Source organism: Bos grunniens, chromosome 9, assembly GCF_055505025.1.
Source record: "Bos grunniens cultivar Pamir isolate PY7600 chromosome 9, Bosgru_T2T1.0, whole genome shotgun sequence".
Lineage (NCBI taxonomy): Eukaryota > Metazoa > Chordata > Mammalia > Artiodactyla > Bovidae > Bos > Bos grunniens.
Window position 1 is genome coordinate 63,329,996 of NC_141173.1, and position 16,973 is coordinate 63,346,968.

The following is a 16,973-nucleotide window of genomic DNA, read 5'->3' on the forward strand; positions in this document are numbered from 1 at the left end:
AGGCGTGTAAGAAATCTCTATCATGTGGGAATCATTCAATAAGTAAGAATGTCTCCTCCAACAAACTGATGAGGGTCAGTCAGTGAGCTTTTCAAAAATGCAAGGGAGTAAACTTGGTAGAGCCTGTGGGTCAGGTTCCTCCCGCCCCCCCCCCCCCCATTATTTATTTGTTTGCTTGTTTAAGTAGCGTGAGATTTTTGTCTTTTAGTCACTGCTGTATTCACAACTCCTAAAACAGTGTCTAGCACAAAAAGACTTTATGAATGAATAAAAAGCAAATTATCTTTGGTCCTCAGTGGTTTATCCCTACTCTTTGAAGAAAAGTTTTTTAAATTTACAAATAGAAATTGATCCTTTTTAGTAAACAGTTCTATTTGCCAATATATAGTCAAACCCTCTTCTCGTCCTCAACTCCTGGCAGCCACTGATCTAATCTTCAATCTTAGAGTTTTGGGCTTTCCAGAATGTCTAATAAGTTGAATCGTGCATTATACAGTCTTTTGATTCTGGCACTTGTCACAAAACAAAGTACATTTGAAGCTCATTTGTGTTGTGGTTCAGCATTTTTTTTTAATTGTTGAGTAGCATTCTGTTAATCTGGAACAAATATATTAACAATCTTGCACTGTTTTATTCTTTTTGTTTGATTTCTAGCTTTCCAGAGTGTTGGATCTTCCACCAGAAAACTTGATCAAGTCAATATCTGCAGTTCCGATTTCCAGAAAAGAGTTGAGTATAATATATTTGTAATGATCTAGAATGTGATTGATTTTGTCAGTTAACCAAAAAATGCAGTTACTCTCCAGTTTATAAAAGAAATTATCCTTAATACATGATTTAATGTGTTATTTCTATGGCTTTAAATAATAAAATTCTATGCTTTAATACTCTGACATGGCAGATTATATTAATATTCTCATGTTTTGATGTCTAGTGTGATAACTGTATGGCAGTCTTTGAGAAATTTGGAATAAGGTTTGAGTTAATTCTGTAATAGCAAATAAAAGAACTATGATTCTAGTTAGAAAATCAGAGTTTTTGAAGAGATCTTAGAGATTAAACACGTATCTAATGCCTGAATACTATTGTGCCATGTTGACTGCTAGATTTTTAGTGGTTTTGTTTGGTTTCAGTTTTTTTGTTTGTTTCCATTTGAGGACCCCCCCAGTGATAGAGAAAGCAATGGCATCCCACTCCAGTACTCTTGCCTGGAAAATCCCATGGACGGAGGAGCCTGGAAGGCTGCAATCCATGGGGTCGCTAAGAGTCGGGCACGACTGAGCGACTTCACTTTCACTTTTCACTTTCATGCATTGGAGAAGGAAATGGCAACCCACTCCAGTGTTCTTGCCTAGAGAATCCCAGGGACGGGGGAGCCTGGTGTGCTGCTGTCTATGGGGTCACACAGAGTCGGACACGACTGAAGTGACTTAGCAGCAGCAGCAGCAGTGATAGAGAACTACTGGTTAGGGCTACATATACTCTATATAGTTGCTACTTGGATTCAGAGAGAGCTGTTTTGTGAGTTTGATCATTCTCATTGATACTTGTTTACCAGGTGACTGCTGCTGCTGCTGCTAGGTAGCTTCAGTCCTGTCCAACTCTGTGCGACCCCATAGACAGCAGCCCACCAGGCTCCCAGTTGACTAGAAAATTTCAATACTTGAATAAAATACTCTCTCAGTTAATTAATAATGACAAGAAATTAGCTACGTAGTAGGCGTAATGCTTTAAGCTTAAATTATCATTATACTGTTACGATATAATGATACCATTATTACTATACCATCATGTCCTTAAATATTTTGTCCCCTTAACTTTGTTAGGATTTTAAGACAAAGTAGAATGAATGTTTTTTCCCAGAATAGGACAAATGGATAAGTGGAAAAGAAAGAGAAAGGCTACATATGATCTTGTAAAAGAGCATTTTTAAAATAGCCTGTTACAACTTCATCTGTATTGAGTTCCAAGAATAGAGGAGACCACTGACCAAAAGATGGGCTTTGTATGTAAACTGATTCAGTGTTTCGAACAGTTACCTAATTTATGAATCTGTAAAGGGCATTTTGCATAATAATGGAAATGCCTGTTTTTATTTTGTGTTTCAAAGACCTTTAGTAAGCTGAACTGTCTTGACCCATCTTTTGTTTCTTGTTTTTTTTTTTAAATGAGGTAACATTATATATATTTCACATGGACAATATTCTGTATACAGTATAGCATGCTTTGTCACCACCAAAAATTTAGTGTTCCATCTGTCATTATGCAGCTGATCCCCTTTACCCGTTTACTTCTCCCTACCATCCCTCCTTCCCCTCTAGTAACTAGAACTCTGTATCTGTATGTTTGATTTGATTTGTTCACTTATTTTTTGTTCTTTATACTCCACATGTGAGCAGAATCATACGGTATTTTTCTTTCTTGGTCGGACTTACTTCATTGAGCATAATATCCTCAAGGTCCATCCACATTGTCCCAAATGGCAAGATCTCGTCTTTTTCTATGACTGAGGAGCGTTCCATTGTTCGTGTGTGTGTGTGTGTGTGTGTGTACATCTTCTATATCAATTCATTTATGGGCACTAGTTTGTTTTATACCTTGACTGTTATAAATAATGCTGCAATAAATATATGGGTGCTTGCTGCTGCTAAGTCGCTTCAGTCGTGTCCGACTCTGTTCGACCCCATAGACGGCAGCCCACCAGGCCCCGCCGTCCCTGGGATTCTCCAGGCAATAACACTGGAGTGGGTTGCCATTTCCTTCTCCAATGCATGAAAGTGAAAAGTGAAAGTGAAGTTGCTCAGTCGTGTCCGACTCTTAGTGACCCCATAGACTGCAGCCTACCAGGCTCCTCCGTGCATGGGATTTTCCAGGCAAGAGTACCGGAGTGGGGTGCCATTGCCTTCTCTATATGGGTGCTTATATCTTTTCAAATTAGTGTTTTCATATTCTTTGGATAAATACCCAGAAGTTGCTGGATCTTATGGTAGCTCTAGTCTTTTTGAGGAATCTCCGTAGTGGCTGCACCAATCTACATTCCCACCAACAGTGTATGAGTATTCCTTTTTCTCCACATTCTTGTCAGCACTTGTTATTTCTCACTTTTTTGACAGTACCTATTCTGATGTGAGGTGATACCTCATTTTTATTTGCGTTTTCCTAGTAATTAGTGATGCTGGGCATCTTTTCACTTGCCTGTTGTCTTGGCCCCTCTTTTGAATAAGATTTTCTATACCTGCTTTGAGTTCCTTTGTGCAGTTCCACTTTAGCAGTCTGAAAAACTAAGATTTTGTTTCATAGAAAATAAATAATAAGGAGGACCTCAATTTCTCTAATCTACCAGTTGAAAATTCTGCATATTGAATTTGTTTAAAGGAATTGCTACTGCTTTGTCTTCATAACCCCAGTTATCCTTTAGAGTACTGAAACAAAACCTAACTGTTCTGTATTTCTAATTTGATTCTAAAGTGCTATAACATGCCAGGAAAATTAAGAAATATTATTTTTGTTAATGTGGTTTATTTAATGTGATATGAATCTATTTGTTCAGGTAGTCTAATTCTCTGAATTATATAGTTGACTCTTGAACAGCGTGGGTTTGAATTGCATGGGTGCAGCTATATGTGGATTTTTTTTTCAGCTAGCATGAACTGCGGTACTTCATGATCCATGGTTGGTTGAAGTCAATTGGCTACAGAGCCCCAGAAGGTCCAAGGGCTAGTGTTGGCCTATTGGTGGCAGAGCCAGGTCCTGGTGTCTGTAGCTACAAGGCCCCCCTAGTGGTCCCAGTCTGTCAGCCCACTGGTAGGTGGTACTGGGTCTAATGTAACCCTGAGGGTCCAGGAGTAGTGCCAGCAATGGGGGGCGGGGGGGAGGGGAGCCGGGGTGGGGGTTGGTCCTGGGCCCTCTGGTGGGCAGGACCAAGTCCCAGGGAAGCTTGGGACTCTGGAGGTCTTGAGATGCCTGACCTTCAGCTGGGTGGGGCTGTGTCCCTGCCCAGAGATGTACTTGGCCTGATGTGTCCCATTATTGATGATGACAAGCTGATCAGCAGGGCTGGGTCCTGAGGTGGCTGGCTGTGTGACCAGGGGACCCCAGGGCCTGGTACAGGCCAGCAGATGGGTAGGGCTGGGTCATAAGACAACTGGCTACAGGGCCCCAGGGATCCTGAGACTAGTGCTGCCTCTCTGTTGGGGAGCTAAGTCCTAGGGTGGCTAGCTGCAGGGCCCACAGTCCCAGAGCCAGTGTTAGCCTGCTCATGAACAGGGCCACGGCCTTGAATAGTCCTGGGGCTGGTGATGGCCTCCTGGAGGGCAGGGTCAAAGTGACCCAAGGCTGGTGATCGCCCACTGGTGAGTGTGGCCATGTCCTGACCCGGCTGGCTGAGGTGCCCGGGATATCCTGGAGGTGGTGTCAGCCTTATGTTGAGTAAGGCTGTGTCCTAGTGGGCTGAGCCATATCTTTTGCTGCAGGGTCCAGGAATCCCAGGGCTGATGCCCACCCCAGTGAGGAAGGAGGGTCCCTATGAACACTTGTGGCAGCCTGGGGATCCCTTGGCTATTGTCAGCCCATTGTTGGGTGGGGCCATGTACCTGGCCTGGAATACCCCCAAACTAATAAGACTGGCTAGTACCTGAAGCTGGAACCCAGCACTAATAAGCTTGAAGGAGAATTTCAAAATGGTATTTACTAGCACCAGTATCCTCATGAATGAGCTCCCTAAATTGACTGCTGTCAGTGTCTCTGTCCCAAGTTGTGCTGCTATACTTAGTCACTCAGTTGTGTCCCACTCTTTTGTGACCCCGTGGACTGTAGCCCACCACGCTCCTCTGTCCGTGGAATTCTCCCAGCATGAATTCTGGAGTGGGTAGCCATTTCCTTCTCCAGGGGATCTTCCCAACCTAGAGATGGTACTTGGATCTCCTGGATTGCAGGGGGATTCCTCACTGTCTGAGCCGCCTAGTCATCCAGTGACTTCAGTGGATAGTTGCTCTGTTAAATAGTTGCAGTTTTCATGTGCATGCAGAAGGAGGTTAGCTCAGGGTCTTTTTATTCTGCCACCTTGGTCACTGCTCAAGGCTCAGGAAAATTCTTAGTGGTTATTATTGACTAGATTCCTTAATGTGATCAGAAGTTACACAATTTTTTAGACATATGCCTGGATTTCAAGAATGATAAGGAAGTTATTTGTGCTCCTGTGTTTTGTGTTGAAGTGAAGTGAAAGTCGCTCAGTCGTGTCCAACTCTTTGCAACCTCATGGACTACACAGTCCATGGAATTCTCCAGGCCAGAATACTGGAGTGGGTAGCCATTCCCTTCTCCAGGGGATCTTCCCAGCCCAGGGATTGAACCCAGGTCTCCCACATTGCAAGCGGACTCTTTACCAGCTGAGCCACCAGGGAAGTCCAAGAGCAGGTGAGGGGGCTAGAAATGGGCTAGACAGACAGTGGTTCAGCCCACCTATTCTGCCCAGAGAGTCTCATTCTCTACTTCGTTATTAAACATTCAGTGTCAGTAATTAATTGGAAGTTTGTATATTATTTTTATACCTTGAACAATTTCAAACTATAGAAAATTTATAGAGAATAATGTAATGAACACTCATGCTCACTTTCTAACATGTTAGGTCTTAATTTTTTCCAAATTTTGTTTTCTACAAATCAAACATTGGTTACTGTTGAAGCCACCTGTATACCATCCTTCCTTAGAGATAACTGCTCTTTGAAGGAAATGATTGTTTTCACTACTCCCTTGCCTAGTTTCTTTCTTGGTTTCTTTGTTTTTGCATTGTTTCATCACCAACCCAATGAAAAGAATGGCAGTGTCTGTCTCTTTAAAGAACTACTGAGTGTTAAGAATAATACAATGGCACCCCGCTCCAGTACTCTTGCCTGGAAAATCCCATGGATGGAGGAGCCTGGTGGGCTGCAGTCCATGGGGTCGCAAAGAGTTGGACACGACTGAGCAACTTCACTTTCACTTTTCACTTTCATGCATTGGAGGAGGAAATGGCAACCCACTCCAGTGTTTTTGCCTGGAGAATCCCAGGGACAGGGGAGCCTGGTGGGCTGCTGTCTATGGGGTCTCACAGAGTCGGACACGACTGAAGCGACTTAGCAGCAGCAGCATGTTAAAATTCAGATTTCACCAGTTTTTAAAAATTTTGCTTTGGTCATCTGAAGGTCAATGAAGAGGCTTGAAAGAAGGAAGTATTTGAAATAGTGGAGGAAGATTTGTAGAAGAGGTCAAGAGACTTGAGCTTTTTTCTGACTCTGTTTAGTAGTTGCAGTAGACTTTTAGGGGAGACAATGAACTTGCCAGACGTCATTTTTCACATTTGTCAAATAAGGTGGTTGCTGTGTGTCTCTTACAGAGATACCATAAGGCTACAGCTGGGTGATGGAAGAGGAAGAATTTTATAAGATAAAGTACTCAATCAGTACATAGTGATGATACTTCTAATTGCTTTGCTTTCTTCTGATAAGATTATGTCAGTGTAGAGAACCCAAAGTGATTAGTCTTTTTTTGTTTTCCCTCTGGTAACATTTTTAAGGTAACAGTCTTTTCCTGTTTCATGTCTGTCTTTAGAGAGGTAGCTGACTTCCAGCTTTCTGTGGATTCTCTATTGGAAAACAACAATGACCATTCAAGACCAGATATTCAAATTCAAGCCATGAGACTGGCAGAGAAGGTACTTTAGCACTATTATCTCTTTTGACATTATAATAAACATGTTAAATAAAAAAATATTCTGCAGGCTATGTCAGCCATAATAATGAATTTAATAGTATTTTTGTTCAAGACACCTTGGAAAGTATAATTTAAATTTATTTTAGCTGCATATTATAAGGTTAGGATGGTTTTTGAAATTAGTTATGAAACACTCCTGTTGAGCTGACAGTATTCAGTTTTTTGATTACTTATAGGAAGACTGAGTGTTAATTAAATTTACACATTGAAGCTGGATGGACTTCTGAATTCAGGAGAACAAGTTTAATAAATTAGAACAGTGGGCTGCAGTTTTAAAAAATGAGTTTCTGAGAAGATGAACATTAAAATATGCGAAGAAATGATTAGATGTAAATAGAACCATGATTTCAGAGAAGTGGTTAGATAATTTAGTAATCCTCTTTCATTTCTAATATCTCCGATGGGCTCAGTATCTGAGAGAGGAGTTGACAGGACTGTGGAGAATGACCACATCTAAACTGTGAGTGTCTAATACCTTCAGAAAGAAAGAGGAAGATCTGGGACAAAGTTGTTTTGTTTTTGTTTTAAATAGGATTACTACATGTGACACTGAGGAAGGCATGGGCACTCTGAAGAGTCCAAACAATGAAAGTCAGTTTCACAGAAAAAAATATATAAAGAATGAGTATAATAAAGAGGCTCTGGTAGCTAAGTCAATGTTTATTTGACCACAGAAATCACCCCAGGTTTTTTTTCTTTTTTTGCCACACTGCACGCAGGACCTTAGTTCCCCAACTAGGGATTGAACCCATGGTCTCTCAACCCAGATTTTTATCAGGAAGCACACCAGGAATAAAATTCTCCTAACTACAATATTTATTTCCTCCTCCTGTGAGTTCTCAAAAATGAAAGCTGGTGGCTCCTCAGTAACAACAGGTATCTCTTTAAGTCTCCCAGCTGCTTTGAACATCTGGTTGGTTAAAAATGTAAAGCGTGTTCATTAAAGACCAAATATTTAAATTTTTTACATATTTTATGGGGGTGTAAGTTGTTTTAGCAGAGGCCCTAACAGGGTATCATGTTCTAACACTCTTACGAAAGGTGGGTAAAATAAAGAGTTCATTGCATGTTATAGTACGTGAGGTGGGGGTCAAGTGATGGCTCCCTTTTTTCCACATTAGAGAATTTGAAGTGAGAGAATGGGAAAGAGGAAGAGAGTCTCTGAGTAGAGTAGCATTCCAGCCGGGAAAGAAGAAAACATGTGAACACAAATATAATGACAGAGCTGGAGAGACCAGCTAAGCCCAAGTCCAGACACATGACTATGAGAAAGGACACATCTGCTGTCCTTGGAAGCCAGTCCCATAGGATTAGAACTGCAAAACTCATTAGGCCTATTTTATAACATACCTGTTTTACTTTATATCTTTTCAGCTAAAATGTGACACAGTGGTGAGTGAAATCAGCACTGGTCAAGGGACTGTAAATTTCAAAATCAACAGAGAACTGTTAACAAAGGTAAGAACAGGTTACGGTCAGCTGTTGCACCTTCTCTCGTTCCCTCCGCTTCAGCTACAGTGTTTTCCCTCCGGTTCTTAAACTTATCCTGCCTCCTCTTGCCTCAGAACTTTTACACATTCTGATCCCACTGCGTGGAAATCACCCCAAGTTCAGTCTGCTTATCCTGCACATCTTGGTTTTTCCCTAGCAGTGCCTTTCTGACCCCTTCATTCATACACTCTCTTAACACTGTATATGCCTCCTTGGCAAAACTTAACTGTAGTTGCTATTTTACATTTTTCTTATTTGATGAATGCCTTTTGCCCTTTAAACTCTAATTTCCATTAGGGCTTATAGCATCTGTTTTTCTCACATACACGGTTCCTAGCACAGCACCAGGCATGCAGTAAGTGCGAGATACTATTATTAAATGAATCATTGGACTCCATATTGAATACAGGAAAGCAGTACATTGAAAGTACATTGTACAAAGTACAAAGTAGTACATTGAATACTTTGAAAGCAGTAGCTGGTTGCCACTCTTTAGTAGCCTATAATCTATTGGAAGCATAAGATGTATACGAGAAAAACCATAAGACTCTTTTTCTTCTAATAAAACAATATGAATTTTCTTAAAGTGGTACAGTAAGCATAAGAAAGATCAGAGATGGTGAAATAGAATGACCTGAAGGAGTTGGGGAAACCTCATAGAGGAATTGGGTCTCTGTTGAGTGAGTGTGGAGGACAGGTAATCCTAGATAAGCAGTGGTGTGAGACCCTTTGAGTTTTATCTCAATCGAACTTTAAAATTTATCATAATGCATTGTTTGGTCTATTATTAAAAAAAAAAAAAACAACACAATTGTTGGATAGGTCAGACTTTGTATATACTATGGTCTTTAATTGCAAATAAAGATAAAACCAAAACTTCTAATACAGTTTCTTACCAAGGTTATATAGTTTACAGATATTTACCCATCAGTCCTATAATTCTTCTGAAAAAGTGTTTCATGCTTGTCTTTAGATCTTTGAACTTTTTTCTTTTATCTTTTTTTCCACTGTTATTTCAAGATTAAACTTGTTAAACCAAAATCTGTCACAGGAACAAGAAGGAAATTTGTTTTGAGATTGTCAAAAAGTGTCTTTATCTTGTTGGGCTCTTGATAACATTTCATGTCAACTTGGCAAACCAGTGAATCTAATGTCCCATTTTGAAATAAATAACTCTTTTCTTCCCAGTTGCTTTTTCAGTGTTTGTAGAAGGAGAAAGGCAGCTTACCAGTGTGCCTTCCAAATTTTAGGCCCCTTGATAGATGCCAATATTTTACATTTTTTGTTTTCCCTGAGATGGGAAAATATGCTATGGTAGATGTTTGCCTTTATAGCCAGCTTAGCTGAAGGAGATGTGGTTTATATTTTGAGGCAAGGCATATATTTTGTTAATAATTTAAAATTTCAATGGTTGTGAGTTTTCATGCTTTATTACAATTAATTGAGGTTTTTCTGTGGTATAAGGATGCCCACTAGCTCACTTATTAAAAATATTCGCAAATCCTTCTCAGTTGACAGTGTGGGGGAAAAAGTGAGAGCTTTGGGGTTCAGCTGCTCTTCCTCACGTGGAAACCCTCCCTTCATTGTAACAACTTTGAGGCTCTGGATAATGTGATTTTCATTAAAGGGCAAGCCGATTGCTTACAGAAGCCCTGCTCAGTGTCACAGTAAAGATACATCCTAGAGCAGTACTCATAGTTTGGGAAAGGAATATTAAGCATTTTACCTGTGTTATAAGTTATGATTTAATAATTCTTATCTGCTCAAAGCCTAATTTCTTCTACACTTGGCTCCATTATTTTTGGGCCTTAAACAATATTCACTTGTGAGTCTCAAGTTTCCAGATCGCATTGAAAAGAAAATTCAACCCTCTCAGGACCATTATAAAACTTTTTTTCCACTTTGAAGTTATCAAGATTAACATGTAGCCGATGATCTATGTCTAAAACTTAATCATCAAGCAGAGAATTATGAGTTTGTCATTGCTTACACATGTACAAATTCAGTCTTGCATAAAATGTATCTGTTCATGCATTGCAATTGAGTTATTAATACTGGCAGAATCGGGATGATTAAATGTTAGCTTAGGTTTGGATCACTAATAGCAGTTTATACTGTCCTCATATAAATCATCCTCAAAGGTAGGAGGCTAAAATGTGAAATTAAAAGTAGTGCAAACTGCCAAATCTCTGGGGCTAGATAATACTATATTTTTCAGTGCTAGAAGAACTTATCACTATGAAGAACGATCACTTTGGTACCAAACTTGTTCCTTGGGCTTCCCTGATAGCTCAATTGGTAAAGAATCTGCTTGCAATGCAGGAGATCCCGGTTTAATTCCTGAGTTGGGAAGATCTGCTAGAGAAGCGATAGGCTACCTACTCCAGTATTCTTGGGCTTCCCTTGTGGCTCATCTGGTAAAAGAATCTGCCTGCAGTGCGGGACACCTGGGTTTGATCCCTGGGTTGGGAAGATCTCCTGGAGAAGGGGAAGGCTACCCACTCCAGTATTCTAGCCTGGAGAATTCCATGGACTATATAGCCCATAGGGTCACAGAGAGTCAGACACAACTGAGCAACTTTCACTTTCACTTTTCACAGATGACTTTCAGAAGGAACTATAGCTTCAATTAATAGTTAATTCGGTTTACAGGGAGGAAAAACAGAAAACGAGTTTAACCACATAGGGAAAAAGCAAACAAAATCCTATTTGGGTTTGTTTTTTTTTTGGTGTGCCTTAGAAATACACAATGAATAACCTTATTTTTTATTTCACATACATGCAGTTTTATTTGCCAAATTCAACTGTGCATGCTCTTCCAAAACTTAAGGAAAAGAAAAAAAAAAATGATTTCAGTGGCTCTAACTTTGCTCATTATTTCACTAATTGAGTTTATGTCAGTAGGCAGTGGTTACATTCAAGTCATGTGTAGTGTCAGTTGAACACGTGGAAAGAATGAATGATTAAGCATGTTTCAGCTACTGACTAAGGAACTGACCTGTTAATCAAGCAGTGGTAGCTTCATTAGAAGTTCTGTTGAAAGTTGTAGAGAAATACCAACCAATAAAGAATTCAATAAAATGGCAAAATTCATCCACAGAAAATGGAATGGTGGGAGGTAAATAGAAAGTACCAGCCAATTGGAATAGTCATTAATTGGCTAAAGCATTCCAAAAAGTGAAACTTTTGAAAGATTTAATTTCTGCTAAGTTCTTTATGTACCTCCATTTACATTACCAAGTATATCTTACCTTTAAACATAAATATTGGTGAATAGATGGCCCCTAACTTATTTCTCTTTTGTAATATCAGGTAACTTTACTAGCTCTCTGACATTCTTCTTTGTGCCCACTAATTCAATAAACCCCTTGCTTATTATTTGCCAGGGACTATATTACTGAAATACAGAGACAAATGGCATGTGTCCTGGCCTCAAGGAAAGAAAAGCATAAAAAAATCACAAGGTAATGTGTAATGGCTGGACACTGGGATGAATCATACAATGAAGGCATGTATAAGATGCAACCCCGGTGGAAAGAAAGAAGCACATAAATCTTTTCTTTTTTTCCTTTACTCCCTCAAAGTAAATCTGTCTTGAGGAAGCAAAAGGTAACCTTGAATTAGGATGAAAATAAAGAATATACTTGGAGAGGCATTCCAGGAAGAGGGGACAGTTGGGCCAGGGTACAAATAAGAATATGGCATTGTTTGGAAGTCAGAAGTTGATTGAGTATGATTTGTACATTGGATGGCATGGGGAAGGATGTGAAATTACACAGTGGGAATAATAGTTTCATAATAGTGCATAATAGTTTCAGCTTTTTCCTCTGTCGTCATTTCCATGGTGAGTTATGTGTACCAAAGGTGGCCCCTGTTATGATTTTTTGGTATTATGCTAATGAAATTTATTTCATTTTAATCATTATATATTATCTGTTATTATAAAACACTTCTAACTTGTGATTTTTATCAGTATTACAGTGTGCTTTTCAACAAATTAATTTCCTCAAAATTAAAAAAGTAAAAATGATATGCATGTAAAAATCAAACCAGAAACTGGTAAAATCACTTAAGTGGTAAGAAGTCATTGAAACCTTTATACAGAAAGTAAATCATGTCTGACTCTTTTGTGACCCCACGGTGTTTAGCCCACCAGGCTCCTCTGTCCATGGGATTCCCAGGCAAGAATACTGGAGTAGATTGCCATTTCCTTCTCCAGGGGCTCTTTCCAACCCAAAGATCAAACCTGTGTCTCCCATATTGGTAGTCGGATTCTCTATCACTGAGCCACTAGGAAAGCCCATAGACCTGATTGAATATGTATATTATGTAAGATAGGTGTTACTTTTCTGTTTTAGTTTTTGTAGCAGTGTAGCTGACAGATAATGAGGGTCTAAACCAGAGGAGAAAACTAGAATGATATGTAGGAGACAGCACATGCAGAGCTTGGTGATTAACAGATGATTGATTCTGGAGGTTGAGGGAAAAAGGCAGATCTTAGGGACTCCCAAGTCTCTGAGTTGGTTAGCTGGAGGGTTCAGAGTGAAGTTTGTGGAAATGAAAAATGTAAAAGGAAGAGGAGTATGTTCTATTTGAAGTGCCTGAGGGAGATGCTCGATCCTAAGTTGTGTAGATCAGTCTATAGCACAAGATTCTGGTAGGTAAGTGGTGAAGTCTTAGGACTTTACACCTAGAAGAAGTGTAAATAAGGAGCGAGAAGTGAGGAAAGAGTGCAGCGAGGGAATCGGGGTGGGCATTGAAAGAGGGATCTACAAAGGAAAGCAAAAGTCAGTAGAATGATGTCACTGCAACCAAGGAAGGAAGGGTAGTTTCAAGGAGGAGGGAGTCGTCATCCCCCAAAATGATGCTTAAAAGTGGTTACCCCTGGGGAAGGCAGAAAGGGACGAGGATTAGAGCAGACTTTAGCCCTATCTTAATTTGTTTAGTTTTTTTAATTTTACAAAAAATGAATTGATTAATAAACACAACTTAAGTATTCAGCTGAGTTGACATTTAAAATACTGATTTTGAGAGCACCTTCAGTGTAGTAGTAGAGAAAGAAACTAGTTAGCAGGTGGGTTCAATTGTCAGTGAGTGCTTTGGAAGTGAAGCACATAAGATAGTCTTAAAGATTTTTTTTTCTTAGTTTGTTTATGCCAGAGAAATCAATTATTCAAGAGTCATTTGTTAAAAGAGAATTCTAACTAACTGCTACTACCTTTTTTGGAGTCTGCCATCCCTTACATAAAAAGGGATAAAGGATGGATAAGCCTTAACCTCTGAATGATCCAAGTGTGAATTACCTATAACATTTACTGCCCTACTTGCAGTCTTCTTGTGACCCATGTTCTTGGAGTAACAAACATTGAATGAGTCCCTCGTGTACAATAGACAATATTTAATGTCTATATAATCTTCTCTATATAGCTTAATGCACAGTGTCAGTGAAAGATTTTCTCTATATCTGAACCTAGTTCTTGCATCAGTTAAATGGGAAATGTTGCCCATTTTAAGATTGTAAGGCTTAAAGATAACATAGAAGCTTCTAGACTTGAACCTGGCACTCAGTAGAGGCTTCTTAAAAGTGTTGCTTTATTGCCTCCTACTCCCTTTCTGCCTTTTCGATTTAGTGACTGTCTTAAGAGCTCTAACCATAGAATTCTTCATGTCAGAAACTACATTTTTAGGATGTAAAATCCTGTTTGTGGAACAAAATCAATTTAAGAGTAAATAAAAATCTATCAGTCATTTCAAAATCCTACAGTAAAAAATAAATAATGAATAAATGCATCATCACCCTTAGCAAAAAATAAAGTATGAATTTTGTAACCTATATAGTAATTCTGTGGTTAGTAACTAAAAGTTAACCTGGAATATGTTTTGACAGTTTCTGTGGTATTGCCTCATTTCTTATGTAGCCAAGAGGCACTTGAATTATATATTTTTTTTTATTTGTTTTCTACCATTACTGAGATCATCAGTATCACAGAAGTAGCAGCACCATGCCGAGTTAACACTTAGGCTGTGGAGTGAGCAAAGTTTTTGCAATGTGACCTTGGGAAAGTTACTTAACCAGTCTGAGCTTCTGTCTCCTCACTTGTAAAAATAATACTCATTTCAGGGTAGTTGTGAGGAGTAATATATATAATACATATAAAATGTTTAGTACAGTGCCTGGCTTGAAATCTGCATTCAATAAATATTAGATGCTGCTTCTAGTATTATTGTTGCTATTTGCTATGGACTTCTGGCAGTTACCTCTCTAAACTTCAGTTTCTTCATCTGTAAAATATCTCCATCATTGGCTGCTGTAAGGATGAATAGACATGAGCCCCGTAGATGTTAACTTGTGTCATGACTACTCTGATTAGCATTAGCGATCAAAGAAGGCAGAGCTGCTAACAATGCTGTAAAATTCTCAGCTCCATAAATTAGAATGAGAAAATTAGCAAGAATTAGTTCCCAGTAACAAAGTAATTGAGAAAATTGCAATTTTTCTGTATCATTAAATCCCATACCTTTTACTTTACAGACAGTACTGCAACAGGTGATTGAAGATGGCTCAAAATATGGATTAAAAAGTGAACTTTTTTCTGGCCTCCCCCAGAAGAGGATCGTGGTTGAATTCAGGTGAGTACCTACCAGTCATATGCATTGGTTGATCAACTGACTGGGCAGGTGGGTATTTTACTGTTATCATCTGGGTCTCACAAAATTACACATGGAAAAATGAAAAATCGGTGAGACTATGTAATTAAAGTCACAGTGAGTTGATCATTAAACCATGAATAAAACTTTTTGAACTTTTAACCAAAAAAGTACCTAATGGTTATTATGGGTTTTTTCCTTTATTAATTATGTATTAATAGATTTTTTGATTTGTTTTTTTAGAACTAGTTCATTTTAGTAGATTCTTAAGGTACATATGATGGTTACTATCATATTAAGAATTGCAAAGTAATATAATTACCAGAAAACAAGCTTTGTTGTGTTTGTGATGTATGTGTATGTATTTTTAGCTTTATTGAGGTATAATTGACCAAATTATAAGGTAAAGTGTACAGCATGATTTGATACACACACACACACACACACACTCACTCACTCACTCACTCTGTGGGAGGATTTCCCCAGTTGAGTTAGTTAATAGCTGTCACCTTACATATTTACTTCTTTGTTTGTGTGAGAACATTTGTTCTACTTGTTTAACAAATTTCAATTATACAAGATAGTGTTATCTACTGTACTCACCACGTTATACATTAGATCCTCAGTACTAATTGTCTTATAGCTGAAAGTCTGAACCTTTTACCAACCTCTTCCTGTTTCCCCTAGCCCCCAGCCTCTGACAACTACTTCTCTATTCTGTTTCTAAGAGTTTGACTTTTTAGTCTTTAGATCTGACATTTAAATGATAGCACGCAGTATTTGTCTTTGTCTGTCTGGCTCATTTTTCTTAGCATAATACCCTACAGTTTCATCCGTGTTGTTGCAAATGACAGAATTTCCTTCATTTTTAAAGCTGAATAATATTCCATTATATATACATACCACGTTTTCCTTATCCGTTCATCTACTGATGGACACCTAGGCTGTTTCCATACCTTGGCAATTGTGATAATGCTGCAGTGCACATGGGAGAACAGACATCTCTTCAAGATAATGATTTTGTTTCCTTTGGATATATGCCCAAAAGTGGGATTGCTGGTGGCTCAAACAGTAAAGAATCCACCTGCAATTCGGGAGACCTGGGTTCAATTCCTCAGTTGGGAAGATCCCCTTGAGAAGGGCATGGCAACCCACTCTAGTATTCTTGCCTGGAGAATCCCCATGGACAGAGGAGCCTGGCAGGCTACAGTCCATAGGGTTGCAAAGAGTTGGACACAATTGAGTGACTAAGCACACACATATTCAAATTATCCCAGATCAGGCTCCTTTATTCTCTTTGCATGTTCCCTTAAGTCCTGGTATACTTTCTTTTTGGCATAAGATGTTCCAGTCTTACTCAGACCTGAAATTGTCCATTTCCCCCAAGAAGTCCTAGTTCCCTTTTTGTGAGGGAAGGTATTTAGAAGCCAAGTTCTGGCTATAAGAGTGCTTATTACTACTGGAACTCAATTTTTACCGATGTTACCAATTCAGATCTAACATCCCAGGGTCTATTACATGAAATGCATATTATTTAAAATTACTAAGCCCTGCCTTTTAAGAAGGGTCCTCCCAACTCAAACACTCTATATACTAAATGTTACTCAAAATAAATAGGTCACTGGATTAAGGTTTATGAACACGTTTGGCTATAAAGAGATTAGTTTGTCCTAAAAAAAATAAAAATAAAAAGAATAAAATAAAATTACCAGAAAAATAGCTTGATGTTTTAATATGGCTCTAAATAGTCTTCATGATAACTTTCTTACATGCCATGCCATCAATAAAACTATCTAATCTTTGAATTGTTCTTAGGTAACCAAAAAAAAAAAAAAAGATTACTTTTGGAGTATGGCTAGCAGGTGACCGCTCATGACCATTATTGGAGAAATCCCTTTTTCAAAGCTAAGGAAAAGTGTCGATGAGCTGTTTTCTCACTTAGCTAGAACTTGCTAGAGCCTTTTTCTTAGTATATGTTTTTGTGGAAGATTTTTTTTAAGTGGACGTGGTAAATACTATTTCTGGTTTCTTAACTCATAATTTATGGTGATAACTTAAACTTAGTTATGATTAGCACCTGGATA

The 16,973-nt window shown here is 38.7% G+C and overlaps 1 protein-coding gene across 12 annotated transcripts in view; it reads left to right on the forward strand.

Annotated features, from left to right (window-relative positions):
- The window catches only part of RARS2 (arginyl-tRNA synthetase 2, mitochondrial), a 90,954-nt gene that overhangs the window by 17,951 nt on the left and 56,030 nt on the right, over nt 1–16,973 (forward strand). For all 12 annotated transcript variants that reach the window (XM_086317807.1, XM_086317796.1, XM_086317797.1 and 9 more), the window contains 4 exons: nt 655–728; nt 6,589–6,691; nt 8,125–8,208; nt 14,774–14,871. In XM_086317807.1, coding sequence (XP_086173933.1) covers nt 655–728; nt 6,589–6,691; nt 8,125–8,208; nt 14,774–14,871 — 359 coding nt within the window. The remainder of the gene's footprint in view (nt 1–654; nt 729–6,588; nt 6,692–8,124; nt 8,209–14,773; nt 14,872–16,973) is intronic.